General features: G+C 45.5%; 2 protein-coding genes across 2 annotated transcripts in view; both read right to left on the bottom strand.

Moving 5' to 3' along the window:
- Window positions 1-626: 626 nt before the first annotated feature.
- On the bottom strand, window positions 627-24,768 carry LOC126981584 (organic cation transporter protein-like). Its single transcript, XM_050833005.1, has 13 exons — window positions 24,660-24,768; window positions 16,537-16,641; window positions 16,180-16,318; window positions 10,019-10,130; window positions 9,273-9,376; window positions 6,829-6,983; window positions 6,107-6,275; window positions 5,489-5,636; window positions 5,037-5,131; window positions 4,181-4,440; window positions 3,527-3,711; window positions 1,214-1,362; window positions 627-779 (listed from the first exon to the last, which is right to left on the bottom strand). The coding sequence occupies exons 2-13, from the start codon at window positions 16,631-16,633 to the stop codon at window positions 722-724; spliced, it is 1,671 nt and encodes a 556-aa protein (XP_050688962.1). The 5' UTR covers window positions 16,634-16,641; window positions 24,660-24,768; the 3' UTR covers window positions 627-721.
- Window positions 627-26,621, bottom strand: part of LOC126981579 (organic cation transporter protein-like) — a 45,747-nt gene continuing 19,752 nt past the window's right edge. The window contains exon 14 of the mRNA XM_050832992.1: window positions 627-706. The gene's annotated coding sequence lies outside the window, so the exon portion shown is untranslated. The remainder of the gene's footprint in view (window positions 707-26,621) is intronic.

Below are 26,621 nucleotides of genomic sequence, written 5' to 3' on the forward strand. Positions count from 1 at the left end.
AGGATATATTGAACTTTTGTTTAAAAGATTGATAAGGGAGTGGACGGAGGACGCAGTGGCGTCTCTCAAGGTTAATAAAGCGTCAATACAGGCCTCGCTATGAAAAGATTATCCAAGATTGCGCACGACGAAGCCGGCAATGTAGGGAACTGCATCCTCCCACATCCGTTACTTTCCCCAAACACAGCAACCATAAACGGCGCAGCAGACAGGGATCTTTCTTATTTTTTTTATTCACACACGTTGACACGTCCATCCACCAGGCTCATGGTATGCTGACTGAATGAATGAATGAAGAGAGCACCCAGGGTTGGGTCAAGTCTAGTGTATGGTCAGCAGGGCTGGGCCACGGCCTGGGCAAGGATCCAGCGACGGCGGTCACCAGTCCCAGTATGGCCGCCGGCCGATCAAAATGACCTCACCTTTTCCTTGCATATTTGCCCACGCTCTTGGTAAGACAATAAATATTCCAACTTTTTCCCCAAATATACTAACGCTCCCGTAGGGAGCACGTCCCCCTCTCTTCTGCGGCAAGTTCTGCCATCATACCGCCCACCTGCTGCCCACCCTCCCGCCCTATGCTGTGCACCTGGTTACCTCATTTTCATAGGGGAAAAAAAACGAAATCGGCTTACATTAATATAATATGCATAATCAGTATAAACATTTCACAAAACAGTATAACGGGACTCTTTCAGCACACACACACACACACACACACTCACGCACGCAGTTTGGCCATCTCCATCTCCTCGTCTTCGTCCTCCGCCTCTCGCGCACTGATGAAAAAAAAAAAATAACAACATAGCATCATTTGTGATCTCTCTCTCTCTCTCTCTCTCTCTCTCTCTCTCTCTCACACACACACACACACACACACCGTTACGAAGGGAAGGGAAGGAAGGCATACTATACATGCTTCATCCATTTCTTGTGGATTCTATAAGTCGTGGATTTCAGAGTGGCAGAAAACTTAAAAGGAACCGTATCCTTGACCTAAAACCTAACTTAACCTACCCTAACTTAAGCTCTTAATACTTGGGCATGAAGGATTAAAAAAGGGCCTCGAGAACACCGCCCCGGGTACAGAGGTGCCCACAGACATTCTTGAGGTGAAACACAACACTCGGAGGGAAGGAAGAAGGTGGAAGCAAGTCTCTCTCTCTCTCTCTCTCTCTCTCTCTCTCTCTCTCTCTCTCTCTCTCTCTCGTACCTGAGGGGGCGGCAGCGGCCTTCCTCCAGGTCGGTGATGGTGTCGGGCAGTATGTGGCCGAGCGTCTCCCAGAGCGGCAGCGTCGACAAGGCCGCCGCGAAGGCCCCGATGCCGAACACAAGCGACGGCGCCAAGGGGTACACGGGACCCTGGAGAATTACATAGAATTACATAGAAAATCAGACCACACAGACCCCATGGTCCAGACTAGGTGGTCTGTCCTTAAACCTAAGTGATTCTACATTAATCAGATGGCTCCAAAACGTTGCTTTTCTACTCTAGTTAATATTAAGTTGAAGGAAGTGACGGTCGAGCTTGTTTTTAAAGGAGTCAATCGTGTTACACTGGACCACTGACGGTGGGAGCTTATTCCATTTTCGCACTACAACGTCGGTGAAGAAAAATTTGGTGCAGTCTGAATTTACTTGTCTATATTTGAGTTTTATGCCATTGTTCCTCGTTCGCAAAGTGTCATCGATCATAAACAATTTTGTTCTGTCTACATTCGTGAAACCATAAGTATTTTAAAACATTCAATCAGTTTTCCTCGGAGGCGACGTTTCTCAAGAGAGAACATGTTAAGGGTGGAAAGCCTTTCTTCGTAGGATTTGTTGCGCAAGGAAGGGATCATTTTTGTTGCCCGACGCTGAACACCTTCTAATTTAGCAATGTCCTTTGCATGGTGGGGAGACCAAAACTTTACCGCATATTCCAAGTGGGGTCTGACTAAACTAGTGTAGAGCGGAAGTATTACATCTTTATTCTTGAATAAAAAGTTTCTTTTAATGAAACCCAACATTCTGTTCACTTTATTTGCTGCATTGATGTGAGAATTTGAGGTCTGACGCAATTTTGACCCCCAGGTCCTTTACGCATTGAACGCTTGTGAGTTTAACGCCGCGCATTTCGTAATCGAACTTCTTATTTCTTGTTCCAACTTGAAGGACCTGGCACTTATCTACGTTAAAGGGCATCTCCCATCCATCCGACCAAGCTGAAATTTTGTGCAAATCCTCTTGGAGGCTTTGCCTGTCTTCGTCAGTGAGAACCGAGTAACCAATCTTTGTGTCGTCTGCAAATTTACTAATGCGATTATTGAGTCCAACATTCACATCGTTGATGTAAATAATGAAGAGCACTGGGCCAAAAGCCGAGCCCTGAGGGACGTCACTGGTGACTGGCGCCCACTCAAGTTAAATCCATCAATCACCACTCTTTGTTGTCTGTTGCTCAACCAATTCGCGATCCATTGGTTTACTTGACCGTCAATACCTATTTGCTTTAATTTATAAAGTAATTTATGATGTGGGACTTTATCAAACGCTTTCTGGAAATCAAGGTAGACTACGTCCAATGATTTGGTTACGTCATAAACTGAGAAGAGGTCGTTATAGAAGGTCAATAGGTTTGATAGGCAGGATCTTTTGTTATGGAAGCCATGTTGTGAATCCCCAATTAATGAGTGGCTTTCGAGGTAACTCACAATTTTGTCTCTAATTATGCTCCCAAGTAGCTTACCTACAATTGAAGTTAGACTAATGGGTCGGTAGTTACCTTGTATTTTTTTGTCTCCTTTCTTAAAAATCGGTGTCACATTAGCCTTTTTCCAATCCGAAGGGACGATGCCTTGTCGCAAGGACATTTTGAATATGGTTGTGAGGGAGGAGAGTATTTCGCTCTTTGTTTCTTTAAGCAGAATAGGATATACTTTGTCGGGTCCGGGACTTTTATTTGTTTTAAGTGAATGGAGAGCTTTAAGGACTTCATCGGTTATTATTTCAAAATTAGGCAATGCATGCTCGAGATTTACATTAGTACTGGTGTTGGTGGTATTGTGAGGAAGACTGTTAGTATTAAACACCGAGGAAAAATAAATGTTTAAGAGGTTTGCAATGTGTTGGCTGTCAGTCACTAAGTGCACCGTCGCTGTTTGTTAAAGGTCCGATTCCACTTCTGATCGCCTTTCTGTTCTTTATGTAACTGAAGAAAGATTTCGGATTATTTTTAAAGTTGGCTGCAATATTTTCTTCATATCTACGCTTTGCCTGACATATTAATCTTTTTACTCGTCGCCTGGCATCATTATAAAGTCTGATGTTTTCGGGCGTGCTTTGTTCTTTCTTTAACCTGTAAAACCTGTAAAAGAGAGAGAGAGAGAGAGAGAGAGAGAGAGAGAGAGAGAGAGAGAGAGAGAGAGAGAGAGAGAGAATAAAACGAATAAACAAGACCCCACTACTAGGAAAGGGATCGAAACTGATAATCAAAGAGACAGGACGAGGTCCTGAGTGCGTTAGCCGCCGCAAGAGTACCCACCAGCAGTTCCGTGACGAAGGGGGAAATCATGGAGCCCAGCCTGGACGCGATGGTGTTGAAGCCCAGCGCCTGCAGCCGCACCTCCGTCGGGAGCAGCTCCACGCTATAGAGGTAGAGCAACTGGAAGGCGGCGCTGATACACATGCGACCCGTCAGTGCCAGCGTCATGACCACCCACCGGTGCCCTGACAGACATAGCAGTAGCAGTAGTAGTAGTAGTAGTAGTAGTAGCAGTAGTAGTAGCAGTAGTAGTAGTAGTAGAAGTTGTTATTGTTGTAGTGGTACAGTTTGTTTCATTACATCTGTCCACTCGCGAACGTAGATGTGGCACTTGCGCATTGTTGGTTTGTGATTGCGTGAAGATCAACTTTTTATTTTCAGTGATATATTTCAATGTTTGTATATACAAAGAACCCTCAAGTCTTCTTATAGAAACCGCAAACATGCCGATTTGCATCGATAATATACCGTACAAGCACACGAAAGACAAGTATGGTCAGATCATACTCGAACGATTTATAGCCTTTCAAATACTTATAATTCATCTCATTGCAGGTATATAACATGACGTCTGGCTCTACAAGTGCCTATACATAAGGAATTTTTATAAAATGTTGCATGTGAATAGCATGGGTAATACACACACACACATACCAGGTGGAATAAACGCTACAGCCACAATCACAACACCACTGATGGAGTAGAGCACGATGGTCGGCCTCTTCCTCCCCAGCCTAGCGATGAGGGGCGCCATCAGGGTGTACCCCGGCACCTCCACCAGGCCAGAGAGCGTCATGTAGAGGAAGGGGTCGGCGCTGTAGTTGACGGCGTTCAGCGACATGCCGTAGAAGATGAGGGCCACGAGGAAGAACTGAAGGCTGAGGACGAGGGTGACGAGGCGGAGACGGGGCGTTCTGGAAGTGAGAGAGTGAGGACGAGGAAGAGTAACAGGAGGAAAATGGGTTACATCTGAGCGTCTTAAAGAACATGCCGTAGAAGATGAGATACACGAGAAAGAACTGAATGAAGGCTGAGGACGAGGGTGATGAGGGAGAAAGAAAGGGAGAAAGAAGGGATGAGAACGAAGAGTAAAAGGATGATGAGTGAAGGGGAATCTCGAAGAAGAAAATGACGAAGAAGGATACTTAGAAGAACTGAAGGCGAGGACGAGTGTGGCGAGGGAAAGACGTGGATAGAGAAAGGATGAGACAGGGGAGTAACTGGAGAAGGAGAAGGAAGAGTAAAGGAAAGTGGTTTGCAAGGATATGTCAAGGAACACGAGAATGAATAGAAAGCTGAGAACGAGTATACCAAAGGAAATACATGGGTTGCATTTGATGATCTTCAAGAACATGTAGAAGATGAAGGACACGAGGATAAACTGAAGGATGAGAATGAGTGTAACGAAGGAAAAGAGAAGGAGAAGGAAGAGGAAGAGAAGAAAGTGAGTAAACAGTTAGCGTTCCTGCATCCTCCTCTTTCTCCTCCTCCTACTCCTTCTGCAGCCCACCTGAAAAGTACGAAGAGCCGCAGCATCCAGTTCCACGCCTTCTTCCCGTATCCGCTTCGATCTCGGTCCTCCGGCGCCTGCTGCCCGACCCTCGCCTGACGCAGAACAGACGCGGAGTGAGACGTAGTCACAGACACAGTAAACACAGACTCCCGTTTATTCTTAAGCTTTAAATTGATTAGCAAAGGCAGGAAATGTTTTATCCAAAGAAAATGGTTGGGAACACTAATATTTTATGTATGACTAAATTAATTCGTGCAATAGCGCTCTTTCTCTTTGTTTATCCATCTATTCGTCTATTGATCTTTCTGTCTGTCTATCTATATCCATCTGTCTTTCTGTCTATCTATCCGTCTACTGATGTTTCTGCCTATCTTTATCTATCTATCTATCTATCTATCCATCTTCTCTCTCTCTCTCTCTCTCTCTCTCTCTCTCTCTCTCTCTCTCACCTCCCGCTGGATGGCAACCATGAGGTGCTCGAGCTCCTCCTGCGGCGGCAGCGTCTTCTTGTTCCACTTGGCGGCGCGCTCCAGCACCTCCTTGGCCCGCTCGAAGTGCCCGTTCACGATGAGCCAGCGCGGCGACTCGTCCAGGAACCTGCCGCCGCCACCAGGGAGGAAGGGAGAAGTTAGGGAGGTAGTGAAGGGGAAGATTGTGATAGGGGTTTGAGGTAAGGAAGGGGTTTGAAGTTAAGGAGAAGGGTTTAGGGAGGTGATTAAGGGAAAGATTATGAAAGGGGTTGGAGGTTAGGAAGGAACGGGTTTTAAGTTAAGAAGGAGAAGGGGTTAGGGGGGTGGTTAAAGGGAAGATTGTGTTTCAATGCCGCTCTCTCAGCAGGATACTTTCCCGACAAGTTTAAACAGGCCACATTAAAACTAATTCCAAAAGGGGGAAAAAACCCGCATTTCCCCTCTAACTGTCGCCCGATATCTCTCCTCGAGGTACCTGGAGAGATATTTGAACGACCCCTAAACCACCGATTACGGACATACTTGGAAGACTCAGACCTACATAACAACTTGCAGTCTGGGTTCCACCAGGGCCGGGGAAGTCTTTCCAGGACTTACCAGAGCGCCGGGAAGAGGAAGAGGCCGGGGATGTTGACGGCGAGCTGCAGCCACCGCCAGTCCCTGATGAGGTAGGCCACGCCGCCCCACGCCATGGTCCCCAGCGCCCATGGACAACATACCACGATGCCCACCACGGAGCGGTGGCGCGGCTCACACACCTCCAGGGCTGCGGCCGCGGGCGGGTAAGGAGGTAGGTGGAGAAAGATAGGTTATTATATAGGTAGTATGTATATAGGTAGATACACAAGGGTAGATAGGTACGTACGTGGGAAAATGTAAAGTTGGGGGCACATGCTAAAGTTGCAAGTGGCCTCGGTGCTCATCTCCGTTACATTGGCCCTTGAGCCTGGGGCAGGATATAACTCATTAGGCCTACCCCGGGACACAGGGTCAGTGTGGCATCCGCGTTACCAAAGTTTACCTTCCCCAGGTTTCCCCAGGTACTCATTTATCGACCAGACAGAAAAGTAGGATAGACAGCTGGATGAGTGAGCTGCACGCCGACTGCACGGGCCGGGATTCGAACCCAGGCCCGCGGATTCGTAACTAAGCGTGCTAATATCACTCCACCACGGAGGGGGTAGACAGACAAATAGGATATAGAATAAAGGTGTGGGTAATAGGTAAGTGGGTAAGGAGCCCCTCTGCCTTCCTCTCCCCCTGTCCCCTCCCCTCCTGCCCCGTCCCTCCTTGCCCCCTCCCCTCTTTGTCCCCCTTACCTAGTATATAGCCGGTCTGCAGCACCACGGGATGGAGGAGGCCCAGGATGAAGCGGAAGGCCAGCACGGAGGCCAGGGTGGACAGCCGGCAGATCCCCACGGCCAGGGAGAAGAACAGAAGGACGCCTAGGGTGAGCGTCGTCTTGCGGCCGAACCTGTGAAAGGGGAGGGAGTGTCAAGAGATAAGTAACACATATAGCAAAGAACCTCCTCTCCTAGCAACTCCTTCTCCTCCTTTTCTTTATCCCGGTTTCTTGCCAACACACTTCCATAACGCAAGACTGCATTCCTTTCCTTCTCTCTCCAGGCACTTCCTAACCTTACACAGAACGTAGAACATCCCTCCCATTCCCTGCCCTTTTCTCTCCCTTATTTCCTCCTTTCCCTTCTTCCCCTCACTTTCCTTCTTCACTCCCTTCCCCTCTTCACTTCACCTCCCCTCCCTTCTTCCCTTTGCCTTCTCTCTTTCCTCTCCACCACCCTTTCCTACCCTTCCCCTCCCCTCTTCCTTCCCTCCTCTGACACAAAAATTGCTAGTAAAGTAACTGCGACACTCGACGAAGAAGCTTTACAATCAGATCTAGATCGACTTGCACGATGGGCCAATCAATGGCAAATGAAATTTAACGTTGACAAATGTAAAGTGTTGCACATCGGAAAAAATAACAATCGCGTTCGGTACGTAATGAATGGCAAACAACTTTCTGCAGTAAGTAAAGAAAAGGATCTTGGAATCACTATATCAAGCGATTTAAAGCCCGGTCAGCATTGTTCAGAGGTAGTTAAAACTGAAAACAAATTGGTTGGTTTCATCGGACGAGTCTTTAATAATAAATCGGAAAAAGTAATATTAAAACTATATAATTCGTTGGTTCGACCCCGTCTAGAGTACTGTATACATGCAGTTTTGGTCTCCCTATTACAGAAAAGACAAAAAAGTTGGAACGGGTTCAACGAAGAGTAACAAAGATGATTCCTAGGTTGAGAAATTTGTCATATGAACAAAGGCTTAAAGAAATAAATTTATTCAGCCTATCAAAACGAAGAATGCGAGGCGATCTAATAGAAGTGTTTAAAATGTTTAAAGGATTCAGTGATATTAATGCGGAAGATTACTTTACAATTGATCGATCAAACAGAACAAGAAGAAATCACAATTTGAAGATAAGTGGTAAAAGATTCTCGTCGCACGAAGCTAAGCACTTCTTCTTCAATCGAGTTGTTAATGTTTGGAACTCTCTACCCTGTGATGTCGTTGATAGTACAACAGTTACGACCTTCAAGAATAGATTAGACAAGTATTTTGAATCCAACCAGCAACTAAGATATTACTCATTGTCGTAATAACGTTAAGTTCTTTCGAATACAGGTGTCCTTGTCCGCTTTTATCGCCCGGTTAGTGGTAGCAGTAATGGTAGTTCTTTCCTCTTTCCTACATAATTTCCAAGCAGTTTTTCCATGCTGCATGGTTCTTTTTCTTTTCCTGCCAGCTTTGGCTGGAGGGATGGGGGGGGGGGGGAGGAGCCTTCGCCTTTGTTGTCCTTCATCTTCCACCTTTGATTAGATAGTTAGTGTAGCTTGTCACAAACAGCCTCGTAAGGACCAGCAGGTCTGCTGTTGTTTGTTCTTCCTTTGTGTTCCTTTGTGTTCCCTTCATCCTTCCCTCATCTCCCTCGCCTGTTCCCCACGCCTCCCCCGTCCCCCCCCCTTTTTCTTTACGTTTCGAGTCTAGCCCAACCTACGGAAGGGTGCAGACGTGTGGCTGTCTGCTCCCAGCAGCAGTTCGTCGTTGCCAATCCAGCACTCCATACAGCCCTTCAGGCTTAGGTTTAGATTAATAAAGTTAGGTGTCCCTACTTCCCCTCTTGTCAGTTTTGCCAGTCATTTCCTTCTCCCTACTTGTCCCTGGTTCAACTATCGCGCCACCCTCTCTTGTTAAGCCTACGGAGATTGTCGCGCAGGGAGCCTGCGGGTGAGCACACCGTCCGACCTCCCTAGAGCACATTAGAGGTTAGCCCGATAACCCAGGAAATCCTCCAATTATTCCTCCCCTTTGCGTCCCACTCCTCCCCTGAAGGGGAGGAGTGTAGTCAGTGTACCCTATGGCCGAGCACCAACCCTCTCCTCCCCTCAGTAGTGGGGAGGAGCACCGGACCGACCTTCCCCACCTGAACGACCACCACCGCCTGAACGACTACTCACACATGAACGACCACCACTCGCAAAGTTCCTAATCATTCATTCTGACGATGTCAAACTTTCAAGTTTGAATGGATTCATCATAAAAAAAGTCATTGACGTCCAGGCAGAATCTAGAGTCCGGGTTGATAGGTGGTCTTCATGACAGCATGTCGGTAGTCTTATGCCACTCCCTTCCCTTTTCTCCCCTAATCCTTACGCCGTTCCAGCCTCTCCAAGTATCACCGAGGGGGTCGCCGCGTCACCTGTCAGCGAGGATGCCGTTGATGGGCGCTCCGAACAAGGTCCCGAACATGTATAGGCTCTGGTAGGCGGCGCGCAGGTACTCCGACGAACACACCAAGTTGAACTGCGGGACAAAGTGATGCAGGTCAAACGAAGAAGGAGGAAGAGGAAGGGGAAGGATTAGAATGAGAAGGAAAAAAATAAGAAGAAGTAGAACAAGAAGAAGAAAAAGAAAAAGAAGAAGAAGACAGGTGAAGACAACAGACTGACAGGTATAGTATAGACAGATTGACAGGTAAATACATAGAGATGAGTATAAAGAAAGGAACAATGGATTGACAGGTATAGGTAGAAACACACACACACACACACACACACACACACACACACACACACACACACACACACACACACACACACACACAAATAAATAAATAAATAAATGAAATAAATACGCAGAGATAAATATAGAGATAAACTGCAGGGGGAGACAATAGATGGTATAGAATAGATAGACACACAAATTGATCAATACATAAAGTTGTGAATATAATTATAGAGAAGTATAGATTCTCAGGTAAGTAAAATCATAAAACAGGCAAATATAGCCGGTTAGGTAAACACACATTATGCAAAAATATAGATGATGCAGTATCTCATTAACTGATTAAATCACTTATAGTAACTGACTAACTGAATGATTGACTGAATTACTGACTGACCAAGCCCCGGCCCTCACTCCCGCCCTCACCCCCCCTCGTCTTGCCTGTGAGGTGAGCGTGGTGGTGTAGGTGGTGTTGTCGTAGGTCCAGGCGTCGCAGGGCACCTCGTCGAAGCCCCCGTTGAGCGTGCTGTTGACCAGGTAGTGGCAGTGGTCTCTGACGGAGGGGTGGAAGGAGGGGAAAACAAGGAGGAGGAATGGGAGAGGAAGAATGTGATGGACGACGAGGAAAGGGACAGGAAAGAAGGGGAAGACGAGAGAATGAAGAAGGGGAGAGGAAAATGATGATGGAGGAAAAAGGAGAGGAACAGCAAGGAGGGAAAGAAAGGGCGCGTAAGAAGATAAATATTAGTAGTAATAATGATGATGGTGATGATTGTGGTGATGATGATAATAATAATGGTGGTGGTGATGGTAATGACAACGGTGGTGATGATAGTGGTGATGATAATGGTGATGACAGTGGTGATGATTTTTTTTTTTTTTTTTTTTTCACTTCAAAGATTTATCCCTTTAAGGGAGCCGGCCCTTTGCCGCTATGGCGGCCCGGAGCAGGAGTTTCGAGGCGATGCAGTCCTCGGGCGGGTGTAGGGGGTCGCCCCCGCCGGCAGGCCCGCCGAACGGAGGCACGGGTGCGCGAGGCAGCCCGTAGCAGGAGCCGGGCGGCATATTTACGAAAGATTGTTATATAGGATTTTGTCGCGCGGAGCCTAGCCCCACCCCCTGCAGTGACGTCACTCGTTGATATCTCCTGATTGGCTGCTGCCTCTCTCCTTCCCCTCTCTGCCCCAATCCTTGCCTCTCTCCCTCTACCTCGCTCTCTTTCGTTCTCTCCTTCCCTCCTCCCGCTTCTGTTATTCAACAAGTATTTCCTCCGTCTTTTTCCTTTTCCTATGACCCCCCCCCCTCTCTCTCTCTCTCTGCATCTAAGAGAGAGAGAGAGAGAGAGAGAGAGAGAGAGAGAGAGAGAGAGAGAGAGAGAGAGAGAGAGAGAGAGAGAGAGAGAGAGAGACAGTGACAGAGAGGCAGAGAGAGACAGAGACAGAGCGAGACAGAGACAGAGGCAGAGAGAGAGACAGAGACAGAGGCAGAGGCAAAGAGAGAGGCAGACACAGAGATAGTGGGGCAGAGACAGAGGCAGAGAGAGAGAGAGAGAGAGAGAGAGAGAGAGAGAGAGAGAGAGAGAGAGAGAGAGAGAGAGAGAGAGAGAGAGAGAGAGAGAGAGAGAGAGAGAGAGAGAGAGAGAGAGAGAGAGAGAGAGAGAGAGAGAGAGAGAGAGAAAGGCAAAGAGAAAGGCAGACAGGCAAAGAGAGAGGCACAGAGAGAGACAGAGAGAGGCAGAGACAGAGGCAGAGAAAGACGCAAAGACAGAGGCAGAGAGAGGCAGAGAGACACGCAGAGTGAGAGGCAGAGACAGAGACAGAGACAGAGGCAGAGACAGAGGCAGAGACAGAGGCAGAGAAAGACGCAAAGACAGAGGCAGAGAGAGGCAGAGAGACACGCAGAGTGAGAGGCAGAGACAGAGGGAGAGAGAGGGAGGCAGAGACAGAGGCAGAGAGAGAGGCAGAGACAGAGGCAGAGAGAGAGGCAGAGACAGAGGCAGAGAGAGAGGCAGAGGCAGAGACAGAGACAGAGACAGAGGCAGAGACAGAGGCAGAGACAGAGACAGAGAGAGAGGCAGAGACAGAGGCAGAGAGAGAGGCAGAGACAGAGACAGAGGCAGAGACAGAGGCAGAGAGAGAGGCAGAGGCAGAGACAGAGACAGAGGCAGAGACAGAGGCAGAGACAGAGGCAGAGAGAGGCAGAGACAAAGCTAGAGAGAGAGGCAGAGACAGGCAGAGACAGAGGCAGAGAAAGAGGCAGAGAGAGAGAGAGAGAGAGAGAGAGAGAGAGAGAGAGAGAGAGAGAGAGAGAGAGAGAGAGAGAGAGAGAGAGAGAGAGAGAGAGAGAGAGAGAGAGAGAGGCAGAGACAGAGGCAGAGAAAGACGCAAAGACAGAGGCAGAGAGAGAGAAAGAGAGGCAGAGACAGGCAGAGACAACCCAGCAAACAGGAAGCGTTTACACAACGTTGCTTTTAGGTTGCATCTTCGTCCGTCTAAAAGTTACGCCATCAGCACGTAATAATTACATTGTGATTTTCTGACCAAACTCATGATTATATAATTGTAATAATTATGTAAAATTGTATACTTATTATCATAGGTGATTTGATTTTTACGGGTAAATGCCAATAAAGTTTATTTTTATATCTCAAATACCCTCAACCTTTTCATGAGTCAAATAACCTTAACCTTTTGCTGCAGGCACTGTGTGTAAGAAAGAAAACAATCCCTTCACGCAATGGATCTCTGTTCAAGGGAATTGGCTTTTATTTTTCTTTCAGTTAGTAAGATTTATCATTGTGTTTGTGGCTACTGTACAATATATAACCTTTGTATCTGTAGCCTACTTTAAACAAGAACTGTGCATTTCATTCTTTCCCAATAATTCCGTAGCCTACTTACTTTAAACAAGAACTGTGCATTTCATTCTTTCCCAATAATTCCGTAGCCTACTTACTTTAAACAAGAACTGTGCATTTCATTCTTTCCCAATAATTCAATGTCGATATAAAAGCTTATGTGACAGTCTTCATTATCAGTGTATATTACATATATCTAGTTTTAAGACTCATTAGAGATATACATATTTAGAAGATTTAAATATATCCTAATGAAATTGTTCAGAAATATTCAGTAAATAGATACTACGTGTTAAGTTTCCTAATCTGGTGTTTGGAATACTCTGGACAGGTGAGAACAGGGCCCTAAAAAGTGAAGAGCATGTCCTGCAAAGGTAGCAAGGACGTTGCAATAAGGTAGCAAGAAGGTCCTCAAAAGGTCATGGGTACGTTGTTTCACAACGTTGTGACAACCTTTCTGGGAGTGGACAAAGTTCAGTTCCCACAAAGACAAAGGCAGAGAGGCAGAGACAGAGGCGGAGACAGAGAGAGGCAGAGACAAAGTCAGTGAGAGGCAGAGAGAGGCAGAAAGAGATGCAGAGAGAGAGGCAGAGACAGAGGCAGACAGAAGCAAAGACAGAGGCAGAGAGAGGCAGAGACAAGAGGCAGAGAGGCAGAGACAGAGGTAGAGAGAGGCAGAGACAAAGGCAGAGAGAGAGAGAGAGAGAGAGAGAGAGAGAGAGAGAGCAAGGCAGAGGGAGAGAGGCAAGGAGGGGGGCAGAGAGGGGAAGGAGGGAGGCAGCAGCCAATCAGCAGATATCAACGCGTGACTTCAATGCAGGGGGTCGGGCTAGGCTCCGCGCGACAAAATCCTAACAACCTTTCGTAAATATGCAGCCGGGCGGCGTATTTCCAATCTGCCTACTCAAAAGTCTACCCCGCTCTCCCAGGCCCGAGGCTCCTCCCCCACGCGTGACGTCACGATTGACGTCATGAACCTCGCCAATCACAGCACTACTACACGCTCTCTCTCATGTCTCTGTCTCTCTATCATGTCTGTCGATCTGTCTGTCTCTCTCTCATGTCTCTGTCTGTCTCTCTCTCATGTATCTGTCTGTCTGTCTCTTTCATGTATCTGTCTGTCTGTCTCTTTCATGTCTCTGTTTGTCTGTCTCTCTCGTGTCTGTCTGTCTGTCTCTGCCTGTCTGTCTCTCTCATGTCTGTCTCTCTCTCTCATGTCAGCGAACAGAATGTTGGGCTTCATTAAAAGAAACTTTTTATTCAATAATAAAGATATAATACTTCCACTTTTCAATAGTTTAGTCAGACCCCACTTGGAATATGCGGTACAGTTTTGGTCTCCCCACCATGCAAAGGACATTGCTAAATTAGAAGGTGTTCAACGTCGGGCAACAAAAATGATCCCTTCCTTGCGCAACAAATCTTACGAAGAAAGGCTTTCCACCCTTAACATGTTCTCTCTTGAGAAACGTCGCCTCCGAGGAAAACTGATCGAATGTATTAAAATACTTAATGGTTTCACGAATGTAGACAGATCAACATGTTTATGATCGATGACACTTTGCGTACGAGGAACAATGGCGTAAAACTCAAATGTAGACAAGTAAATTCAGACTGCACCAAATTTTTCCTCACTAACGTCGTAGTGCGAGAATGGAATAAGCTCCCACCGCCAGTGGTCCAGTGTAACACGATTGACTCCTTCAAAAACAAGCTCGACCGTCACTTCCTTCAACTTAATATTAACTATAAGAAAAAAATCGGCCTAAATGGTCCCCTAAGAATAATTAGGAAATTCAAAGCAGTTTCTAAAAGACATATACAGCATAATTAGTGTACATACTGCACTAGTGGTAAAAACTGGCAAAAGGAATCACCTCCATTCTGGCTTTATTACGAACTTTGCTGCTTACCTGTTTATATACCAATGCTACATGTTTTTATTCCTTGTAAAAGGAATAAATATTTTTCCCTATGATGCTGAGTATGCGGCGGCACTCATTAACTTTAAGTGGCGTCAATGACTTCCTCGGTTAAGTAGGGTTAATTGCAGGATAATTTGGTAAGAAATGGTATATTGGTATAAATGAATATCAATTTTTTTGGTGAATTACTGTGTGGGTGTGGGTGTTAGTGTCCATCTATTACTGTGTGGGTGTGGGTGTTAGTGTCCATCTATTACTGTGTGGGTGTGGGTGTTAGTGTCCATCTATTACTGTGTGGGTGTGGGTGTTAGTGTCCACCTGTTACTGTGTGGGTGTGGGTGTTAGTGTCCACCTGTTACTGTGTGGGTGTGGGTGTTAGTGTCCATCTATTACTGTGTGGGTGTGGGTGTTAGTGTCCATCTGTTACTGTGTGGGTGTGGGTGTTACTGTCCATCTATTACTGTGTGGGTGTGGGTGTTAGTGTCCATCTATTACTGTGTGGGTGTGGGTGTTAGTGTCCACCTGTTACTGTGTGGGTGTGGGTGTTAGTGTCCATCTATTACTGTGTGGGTGGGTGTGTTAGTGTCCATCTATTACTGTGTGGGTGTGGGTGTTAGTGTCCATCTATTACTGTGTTGGTGTGGGTGTTAGTGTCCATCTATTACTGTGTGGGTGTGGGTGTTAGTGTCCATCTATTACTGTGTGAGTGTGTGTGTTAGTGTCCATCTATTACTGTGTGGGTGTGGGTGTTAGTGTCCATCTATTACTGTGTTGGTGTGGGTGTTAGTGTCCATCTATTACTGTGTGGGTGGGTGTGTTAGTGGCCCATCTATTACTGTGTGGGTGTGGGTGTTAGTGTCCATCTATTACTGTGTTGGTGTGGGTGTTAGTGTCCATCTATTACTGTGTGGGTGGGTGTGTTAGTGGCCCATCTATTACTGTGTGGGTGGGTGTGTTAATGTCCATCTATTACTGTGTGAGTGTCCATCTGTTACTGTGTTGGTGTGGGTGTTAGTGTCCATCTATTACTGTGTGGGTGGGTGTGTTAGTGGCCCATCTATTACTGTGTGGGTGTGGGTGTTAGTGTATCTATTATTGTGTGGGTGTTGGTGTTAGTGTCCATCTATTACTGTGTGTGTTAGTGTCCATCTATTACTGTGTGGGTGTGGGTGTTAGTGGCCCATCTATTACTGTTATTGATAGGTGCTACATTGCCACTCACGGTAGGTGGACAGGAGCTGCCAATATAAGTCAGTGGGTTTTTTGCGACCCCCTTACGTTCTTATGCTCTTACTAAGCACCGCCCGGGGATGCCCGGGTTAAATTAGTCATATATTCATTGTTCTTATCATCAAATATATCTTTAAGTTTGATAATAAATGTATATACTGTATGTCAATCATCATTTGGCAGCCTAATGGATAGTTATATAACGAAGCCTAGCCTCACTGTCCATATTTTTTGCATATTCACTTAGATTGTGATATGAAGACGGGAGGCACGGGCCAGCCATCATCTGGGAGCAGGGGCTCAGCTGATCGCTCTTGCCTCCCAAAATGGCTGACAGTTGTTTTTCCTAAAACAAAAGCGAAGCGGTGTGACGTCAGTGCAACCCCTCTATAGGCAGATTGGAAATACGCAGCCGGGCGAGCAGTCTACAACCGGCGGAAGGGCCGGCCGAGTTGCTCGTTACGAGGACTGGCGTGCCACTGTGGTGATGATGATGGTAATGACAATGGTGCTGACAGTTATGGTGATGATAATGGTGATGACAATGGTGGTGATGGTGATAATGACAATGGCGACGCCCCACTACTCACTCTGAGGTGTTGTTCTGGCCCCGGGCGGTGAAGGTGGTGGTGGCGAGGGTGTAGCCGTGGGCGGGGGGGCGGCAGGTGTGGCCCACGGCGGGGGCCACGAAAGGTCCGGAGAGGGTGTTGGAGGCCAGGTGCATGATCCCTGGGGGGTGACGGGGGGGGGCGAGAGGGGGGCGGGGGTCAGATATCAAAAAGGGGGCCAGCTATTTATGTTCATATTGATATACTTTTAATTATTTCAATGGTTTTATTTCGTGATTTTAATGTTTTTTTATGCATTTGCTTATGTTGACATCACTATATTCATACAGACTTTTTTTGGGGGGGAAACCTTTTTTTTTACGTATATTTTCTACGTACAGTAGCTGACGGCGAAGAAGATGAAGAAGTTCCATTTTCCCGTCCCCAGCTTCGTCAGGAGGGTGTCGAACTTGTTGCTGCTGCTCCTGTTGGCCATCCCGCCGTCTGGGAGAGTGTGTGAGGGAGGGAGAGAAGAGTCAGTTGCATAACCGACCTGGAAACGCAATATTCTCAGAGTTCGGCGCCCAACCTCACATATTTGCCTTTCGTATAGGAGTTTTGAGCATTTCCATGGGTAGTTTTCTGACCCTGGCGGTGGTAGTTTGATCATTCTTCTGCACCATGAATCTAAAAACACTCATGAGAACCCAACTGCTCTCCTTTTCGGCCTTTGGAAGTAGTTGATGTGAGGAACAGAAGCATCTGAGAATACTGATCCATTCTCACAACTATTTCCAAAGGCCAGAAGGGATATTAGCTTGGGTCTATTCACGTTCATAGTACAGAATCTTTGTGGTAGTATCACTGAGCTCATAAAACTACTCATGGAAATACTAACACAACCTCTACGAAACCCTTATCTCAGACGCTTTCGGCTCTCTTAAAAATAAGTATTTCTCAAGGCATCAAATCAAAAAGCCTAGCTGGGTCTCACAAGTGTTTCTCACATTCAAGGTGCGGAAACTTGAAGGATAAAGTCCGCCGTGGATTAAAATTGCATCTATGCTCATGAAGAATTTGTATGTTGTATATATTAGTACCTTTGTTATCATATGAAAATTTCAAGCTGATCAGATGAAATGAAACATTGAGAAAATAATTTTTCGTTGTGTTTAAGAAAATTTTGAATTAATTTTTCTCAGCCATTTTTTACTGACTTTCTTGTGACATGCACATCTAAAATTCATTGTTATTCTAACATACTGTCAAGATGTTTTTTTTTTAAACTGTTTTTGTCGATCTTAAAAAAAATCATTTTTGAAATTGTTTTTGGAAAATTTTCCCATTTATCAAAATTATGCTGTTTAAAAAAAAAAAAAAAACATCTTGACAAATTCTACTACGATATTTGATCCTCCCCCCCTCCCGCGGCCCCGCTGCACTCGACTTTCTACTCATGCTCATCCCTATACTGTCCAAACCCCTTATGCAAGAGTTAACCAGCATCTTCACTCTTTCATCCCTCACGCTGGTAAACTCTGGAACAATCTTCCTTCATCTGTATTTCCTCCTGCCTACGACTTGAACTCTTTCAAGAGGAGGGTATCAGGACATCTCTCCTCCCGTATTTGACCTTGCTTTCGGCCACCTCTTTTGTTCCTTTTTTAGGAGCAGCGAGTAGCGGGCTTTTTTTTTATTATTATTGTTTTCTTTTTTTGTGTGCTCTTGAGCTGACTCCTTTGTTGTAAAAAAAAAAAAATGTGGGTAATTTCAAGCCACTCGGCTATATATATATATATATATATATATATATATATCAACAAACCACTTGTGCCAGGAATCGAACCCGTACTTTCTGAATAGAAATCAAGGCGCATACCAACCATGCCACCTGATGAGCTAAAAGACTTCACGCCAGAGGTTGCATTTAAGCAGCCAACCTGACGCCCCCACCCTCTTACGAGGAATGAAAGGTAAAGAAGTCCCGCTCACGCTCGGGGCAGTCGGAAAGAATTTTAATCAATCCCAGACGACACAACGCCGTGGTATATATATCAAGGAACTGTCTTTAACCGACAGAAAAACATCTCAACAAACCACTTGTGCCAGGAATCGAACCCGTACTTTCTGAATAGAAATCAAGGCCCCGAGCGTGAGCGGGACTTCTTTACCTTTCATTCCTCGTAAGAGGGTGGGGGCGTCAGGTTGGCTGCTTAAATGCAACCTCTGGCGTGAAGTCTTTTAGCTCATCAGGTGGCATGGTTGGTATGCGCCTTGATTTCTATTCAGAAAGTACGGGTTCGATTCCTGGCACAAGTGGTTTGTTGAGATGTATATATATATATATATATATATATATATATATATATATATATATATATATATATATATATATATATATATATATATATATATATATATATATATATATATACACACGACGCGAGTTCAATCCCCGCCCGGTGCCACCAAGCTGGAATTTTTCAGCCGCCGCCGCGTGGCTTAACACTACCCACAGGCTGTCCAGAAGACCATCTATCAACCCGGACTCTAGATTCTAAGATTAAAGATAAGGTCCGGGAGGGCAGCATGAGCCAATGCAAGATGGTGACACTATAAACACTGGACTGCGCCGCAACGGGCAACTTAAAAAAACAAGCCTACCGGCGCCACAGGCGAAGATGTAAAAAAAAAAAAATAGATATATAGATATATATATCTATATCTATATATATATATAAATATATATATATATATATATATATATATATATATAGATAGATAGATAGATAGATAGATAGATAGATAGATAGATAGATAGATAGATATAGATATATATATAGATATAGATAGATAGAGAGAGAGAGAGAGATACCCCCACGTACACCTCCCACTGCGACCCGGTTGCCGTGTCGTGATTGATTCGCCGAATGTTCGCCGAATATTCGGGGACATGTCCCTGAATATTCGGTGAACATACGGCGACATGTCCCCAAATATTCGACGACAAACACGAACAGTCGGTGACATGTCGGGGACAAATTCGAAAACAAAATTAAAATTTCAACGGTCAAAATTCGGCGACAATTCGCCGAACACCGCGAATTGGACGCCGAATTGTCTGGGACATGTCGGCGACATTTCAGCTACAATTCGGCGTCCATTTTGCATTCGTACACATTCGGCGAACGGCCGCGAATTTTACATGCAACATGAAACTTTCATGGCGGTCGTGACCAACTTTCAAAAGTCGCGCGGTGGACGCAGACATGTCCCCGAACGGCCAAGAACATGCAAAAAAGATGCCGAACTTGTCCACGACACAGGATGACTTGCATATTCGCGTACATTCGTGAACCAAAATTCGGCAGTGTATTGCTAGCTTAACGTAACTTCCTAACCAAGCCTAACCTAAGCTAACTAAGTCTTACCTAATATAACCTAGCCAAACCTAACCAAACAACCAAGCTAACCAAGCCCAACCAAGCCTAACCAACACAAACACAGCCACATGAATACAACCATCCACCCCCCCACCCCCCCCGTCTCTCTCTCTCTCTCTCTCTCTCTCTCTCTCTCTCTCTCTCTCTCTCTCTCCATGAAAATCATTGAAAGGATATCTACGACACGCACACCTGCACATGTAATAATTAGTTCACCTCCCGCCACCCCACTGCCGCCCAAACGCACCCCGACCAGCCTCCCCCCTCACTGCACGTCACCACATAAACATTCAGGCATTTAAAGACCCAAATACACTGCCGAATTTTGGTTCACGAATGTACGCGAATATTTAAGTCATCGTGTGTCGTGGACAAGTTCGGACATGTTTGCGTCCACCGCGCGACTTTTGACAATTGGTCACGACCGCCACGAATGTTTCATGTTGCATGAAAAATTCGAGGCCGTTCGCCGAATGTGCACTAAAGCCCCAAATACACTGCCGAATTTTGGCCACGAACTTGACGCCGAATCAGTTCGTGAAAAAATTCGGCGACCGGTTCGCCGACATGACCAAGATTCTTACAGTTCGTGACCATTCGGCGACATGTCGGCGACATGTCGGCGAATGCTCAAGACAATTCGGGGACAGTTCGGAGACATGTCGCCGACTATTCGGCGTCCATGTCGCCGAGCTCAAAATCTGAAATTTTAACGGTTTTTTTGTCGTGGAATAACTGGCGACAAGTCTCCGAATTGTCTTCGCATGTCCCCGAAGTGTCGGCGACATGTAGGGGACAATTCTCTGACAGTGCCAAGATTTCTGACAGCTGATCATCTGATGCCCCTGTAGCATATAAAAGCACGGGAGTCCGCGCCTACCTCATGGACTACTACAACACCCGGGGAGCAGTGGCCTGACAGGACAGAATTGTGGGCGAGTAAATACCATGTGTGGTAATATGTATGATAGTATGTGTACTAAAATGTATAAATGTGACTTGTTTTTGTTTTGCTCTCCTTCAAATATTTTAGAATAAATGTATGTTTACGTAATATCAGTAAACAAACCAATAACTGAAAGAAGAAATAAATTTAAATAACTGAATATGAAACAAAGGTTAAAAAATGGCAGAATAATTATATTAAGAAATAAATAAAATAATAAATAGTAGATTAATTATGAAATAAATGAAAATGTTAGCTCCATACCTATTTTATATATTCATGATTCTTCTTGTTTTTCATATTTTCTTGTTTACTATTTATTATTACAGTATTATTTTATTCCGTATATATATATATATATATATATATATCTATATATATATATATATCTATATATATATATATATATATATATATATATATATATATATATATATATAGATAGATATATATATATATATATATATAGATAGATAGATAGATAGATAGATAGATAGATAGATAGATAGATAGATAGATATAGATAGATATAGATATAGATAGATAGATAGATAGATACAGATATAGATAGATAGATAGATAGATAGATACATATATAGATAGATAGATAGATAATACATAAATAGATAGATAGATAGATAGACAGACCCCCGTGTACACCTCCCACCGCTACCCGTTTGCCGTTTCGTGATTAATTCGCCGAATATTCGGGGACATGTCCCCGAATAGTCTTGGCCATTCGGCGACATGTCGGAGACATGTCCCCGAATAGCCGGCGACATGTCGGCGACAAATTTGTCAATAAAATTTAAATTTCAACGGTCAAAATTCGGCGACAATTCGCCGAACACCGTGAATCGGACACCGAATTGTCGGCGACATGTCGGCGACATTTCGGCGACAATTCGGCGTCTATTTTGCATTCGTGCACATTCGGCGAACGACCGCGAATTTTTCATGCAACATGAAACTTTCGTGGCGGTCGTGACCAACTGTCAAAAGTCGCGTGGTGGACGCAGACATGTCCCCGAACGGCCAAGAACAGGCAAGAAAGATGCCGAACTTGTTCGCGACACAAGATGACTTGCATATTCGCGCACATTCGTGAGCCAAAATTCGGCAGTGTATTTGGGGCTTAATGCAAATTGGACGCCGAATTGTTGCCGAAATGTCGCCGACATGTCCCAAACAATTCGGCGTCCAATTCGCGGTGTTCGGCGAATTGTCGCCGAATTTTGACCGTTGAAATTTTAATTTTGTTGGCGAACATGCCGCCGACTATTTGGGGACATGTCTCCGACATGTCGCCGAATGGCCAAGACTATTCGGGGACATGTCCCCGAATATTCGGCGAACATTCGACGAACTAATCACGACACGGCAATCGCGTCGCGGTGGGAGGTGTACATAGGGGTCTATCTATCTATCAATCTATCTATCTATCTATAACTATATATCTATCTATATCTATCTATCTATCTATCTATATCTATATCTATCTATCTATCTATCTTCGCCGACATGTCGCCGAATGGGCACGAATTATAAGAATCTTGGTCATGTCGGCGAACCGGTCGCCGAATTTTTTCACGAACTGATTCGGCGACAAGTTCGTGGCCATAATTCGGCAGTGTATTTGGGGCTTAACCCTCCCCTTAGTCGGGTAGTTAAGGACACTCATACCAACCCAAACTGCATCATCTCTCCTCAGCGTCCTACAGTCAGTTTTCTTCTTCTCCCTTCCCCTCGTGACACCCAGCAGTCGTATAGTGTTAAGGTCAGTGCCAAGTTAAGGTCACATCACAGCTTTTAAGGACTTTCATATTCATCAAGACTACATCAACTCAAGTTCAAGCCACTAAAGCTACGGTAACACTGACTTTACGACCTGCTAACGACCACCCGCAACCGCAAAATGCTGCGATTCACACCAACCGCTCCCCGACCACATTGGTGGCAAAGTAGTCGAGCGACCCAACGTCTACCGGTGGTCGTTTAGTGTCCGTCCAGTGTCCGTCCAGTGGGTAGCCGGACGGCGACCATGGTAAGATTCACATCTTGACCTCACACCTGGAGTCAGGCCAAGACGCCCCCCATAAGCCGACCGGTGACCGACAGGCAAGGACCAGTACGCGTCCTGTCGCAATGAGGACGGCGACCTCCTTTAACGACCTGCAGCTGACGTGTTACAGTAATATTATCACCCAGTTATATTACACATTTTTCATTCTTATTTCCGTAAATTATATGTGAAAAAATTGTTTCTTATAAAGGTAATGAAAGTATTCTGTGCCTCACTGCAGGAAAAGACGGATATTTGCCCCGCCCGCCCCCTACGTGCTGCAGACATGCAAAAAATGCTCCAAACAATATTGGTTTAACCTGTTATTAGTATGTATGTTACATTATATTCGTTCTAATGCATTTCCATCACCCTGGGCAGAGCAGAAGATGAAATTAACAATTCTTTTTGAAATGGATAGAAGTCAATAGCTCCACAGACTCTCATTGTTACTGCTGTGCACATCATGTCCTGCAGTGATTTATTTTGGTTAGGCAGAGGTGACCCATACACATTTGCCAGTGTGTTTGACCTGTGGAGCAGGTTGAGTCGGGACGGAGCTAGGACGGGCTGAGAGGCGTGGGACGTCACTACTCAGGAATGTACCTAATTTCCGGGAAAGGTTGGTTTGACCTACCGCCGGTCACCGCACAACTCGCCGTGTAGTGGAAGGCCGGACGTCGACCACGGCCAATGACAGATGAAAAGTGGACGACGAACATCAGCGACCTCCTACTATCTGTCGGCAACCAGACGGCGTCCGCTTGCCATCCGGTCGCCGTTCAACAGCATCATTCAACTACCTACCCGCATCTTCTTATCTCACTGCCAGCATCCCAGCATCCCGGCAACAAGTAACTTAGTGTGCAGTACCACTCCCTCCCTGCCTGCTGCCACTCGTTGGTACTCCTGTCTCTCTTCAACAAACAGCCACAGAGACAATAGTTTTCCCCTCACAGCATCACTCAACTACTTACCCGCATCTTCTTATCTCACTGCCAGCATCCCGGCAACACGTTAGTCTGCAGTACCTCTCCCTCCCTGCCTGCTGCCACTCGTTGGTACTCCTGTTTCTCTTCATCAAACATCCACAGGAACACTCGTTTTGGTTAAGATTCGTTTTAGGTCCGTGCCAGTATCTCATTACCTACCTTATGAAACATCAGTATCTCTTCATATATCTTTTCTACAAACCTTCAACAGTCATGGAAACGCTTTGAAAATCCAATTCAAGGACTTTTTTTTACTCTTGAAAATAGGGGATACTGTTTACGAAAGCGCGTCGCCTCCTCTGGCGACGATGCAGCCGGTGTTGCGTGAAATTTACCTCCTCGCTGAAATAAGTCACATATACATTTGGGGGGGGGGTCTAGGGGGGGATATGCCCCCCCCTGGTTAGAAGGGGGGGTCGAGGGGGGCGCAGCCCCCCCCCGGTAGTAGGTCGTAAAGTTCGGTTGGAGTAGTTTAAATATGCTCCCTGACCCTAAACCCTCTGCGAGCTATTTTACGGCTGCGCCGGCTGCAGCGTCGTCGCGGCCGCCGCCAGAGGAGGCGACGCGCTTCCGTAAACATTATTCCCTATTTTCAAAAGTAAAAAAAAAAGTCCTTGAATTGGATTTTCAAAGCGTTTCCATGACTGTTGAAGGTTTGTAGAAAAGATATATGAAGAGATACTGATGTTTCATAAAGTAGATTATGAGATACTGGCACGGACCTAATACGAATCTTTACCCTCGTTTTCCCCTCACAACATCACCAAACTACCCAGACACTACTCTACTGTTTCCATTCGCAGACCCGTATCTAGCTTATCCCTCCCTGTTGTCACTCGTTGGTACTCGCATGACGCTACACTCACTACCCACGTTAGAAAATTGTTGAACCCAGAACATTATTATCAGTTTCAGGCCCAAAAACTGTCGTACAAACACAATTAACGTTAAGCAATCAAAGTTAGTGTAAAAACCGTTAAGTATTGATGCTTTTTGCAATAGTTATGTGTCAGAAACCAGGAAATACAATGTGCTGAGTACGAGAATCTAGTAAAGGTCCACTCGATCTTGGCACTCACCCTCGCCACGCCGCTCTGCGAGGCTCCTCCCGACACAGCAGCGGCAACGTCTTCCTCCTGGCGGCTACGGGAAGACTGTGTGAGGAAGTGTGAGGAGGACTGAGCAGTGTTGCCAGATGGCCAGATCATCGTGGAACCAGACCATGCACAAAATTTCACCATATTTCATCAGATTGCACCAGAATTTTTATTTTGCCTGTTATTAGTAAAAAAAAAAAAAAAAAAAAAAAAAAAAAAAAAGTATACATAGATTTACATAGAAAATCAGGCCACACAGACCCCATGGTCCAGACAAGGTGGTCTGTCCTTAAACCTAAGTGATTTTACATTAATCAGAAGGCTCCAAAACGTTGCATTTCTACTCTAGTTGATATTAAGTTGAAGGAAGTGACGGTCGAGCTTTTTTTTGAAGGAGTCAATCGTGTTCCACTGGACCACTGATGGTGGGAGCTTATTCCATTCTCGCACTACAACGTTGGTGAAGAAAAATTTGGTGCAGTCTGAATTTACTTGCCTACATCTGAGATTTACGCCATTGTTCCTCGTGCGCAAAGTGTCATCAATCATAAACAATGTTGATCTGTCTACATTCGTGAAACCATTAAGTATTTTAAAACATTCGATCAGTTTTCCTCACAAACACCAATCTAAAGTGATATTCCTTGTATATATTCATACCTACACACGCATCTACACTCAATAACAAAATAAATAGTTACCCCTTTAATAAGGGGACAGGGCCTTTGCTCAAAGGCGGCCCAGTAAGGGGGGGCGAGCAATTCAATTCTCGGCGGGTGTAGGGACGCCTCCGCCGCCGCCACAGCCACGGGTATCAGCCGGCGAGCAGCGACGGAGACACGGGCCCCCCGGGCAGGCGTCCAGTAGCAGCCCGTAGCAGGACCCGCGTGAGCAGCCAGACGGTCAACTTACCGGCGACGGTGTATTCCTTGCAAAAATTAAAGACTAGAATGGAAGACATAATTATCTGAATTGTATTTGCTGTATTTCTTGCAAAATCAAAGACTAGAAAGTTTAAAGAAAATACCATTCTACATGTAACTTAAATAAAATAAGAATTTTTTTTATTCCTATGCATGATTCAGATCTAAGAAAAAAAATATTTGCAAAAATTAAGAACTAAAAAAAAATCGATGACACAATACCTTACCAGTATCACAATCACACAATTTTTAATACTCAGTAATTTATGGAGTAGTGGTCATTACATTTTCATTTATTTTGATGCATCATCATACATATCAGATATAAATCTAAAATTTCACCAGATTTCACCAGATTTGTCTGGTTCCAAACTTTATTTATTTTTCACCAGGAGCTCTGAAATTTCACCAGTGAGACGCCCGCCAGCCCGCCAGCCAGCCAGCCAGATGAAAAGTGGACGGCGAACATCAGCGACCTCCTACTATCTGACGGCAACCAGACGGAGTCCGCTTGCCATCCGGTCACCGTTCAACAGTTAATGGTCAACTGTCAGCCACCGGTGGCAGTACACTTGCCGTCCAGACGCAGTCCATTCGGCCACCGGACGGCAACCTTTTTTACGACCGGCAGCGACCTGAGAGGTCGGCTGGAGGTTTTAGAGCATGACCTAAAACCTCCGTCGGTCGCAGGACAGACGGAGACACATGACGATCGCACGCACTACCATGTGAGACCTCCCGCGACCTGCAGGTCGCTGGAGGTCGTCTGTAGGTCTTTCCCTCCACGCCCCCCTTGCATATTAGCCCACGCTCTTGTTAAGATGATAAATATTCCAACTTTTTCCGCAAATATAATAACGCCCCCGTAGGGGGCACCCCCCCCCTCTCCTCTACCATCATACCGCCCACCTCCTGCCCATCCTCCTGCCCTGTGCTGTGCACCTGGTTACCTCGTTTTCATAGGGGAAAAAAAACGAAATCGGTTTACATTAATATAATATGTATAATCAGTATAAACATT

Source organism: Eriocheir sinensis, chromosome 4, assembly GCF_024679095.1.
Source record: "Eriocheir sinensis breed Jianghai 21 chromosome 4, ASM2467909v1, whole genome shotgun sequence".
NCBI classification, from domain to species: domain Eukaryota; kingdom Metazoa; phylum Arthropoda; class Malacostraca; order Decapoda; family Varunidae; genus Eriocheir; species Eriocheir sinensis.

What these genes read in the sequence shown, in the direction of transcription:
- LOC126981584 (XM_050833005.1), bottom strand. Translation starts at nt 16,633, where the DNA reads ATGGCCAACAGGAGCAGCAGCAACAAGTTCGACACCCTCCTGACGAAG. An exon ending in GCAGACCGGCTATATACTAG is followed by an intron (nt 6,276 to 6,828) that starts GTAAGGGGGACA and finishes CCGCGGCCGCAG; the next exon opens with CCCTGGAGGTGTGTGAGCCG. An exon ending in CCTTCGTCACGGAACTGCTG is followed by an intron (nt 1,363 to 3,526) that starts GTGGGTACTCTT and finishes GTAATTCTCCAG; the next exon opens with GGTCCCGTGTACCCCTTGGC.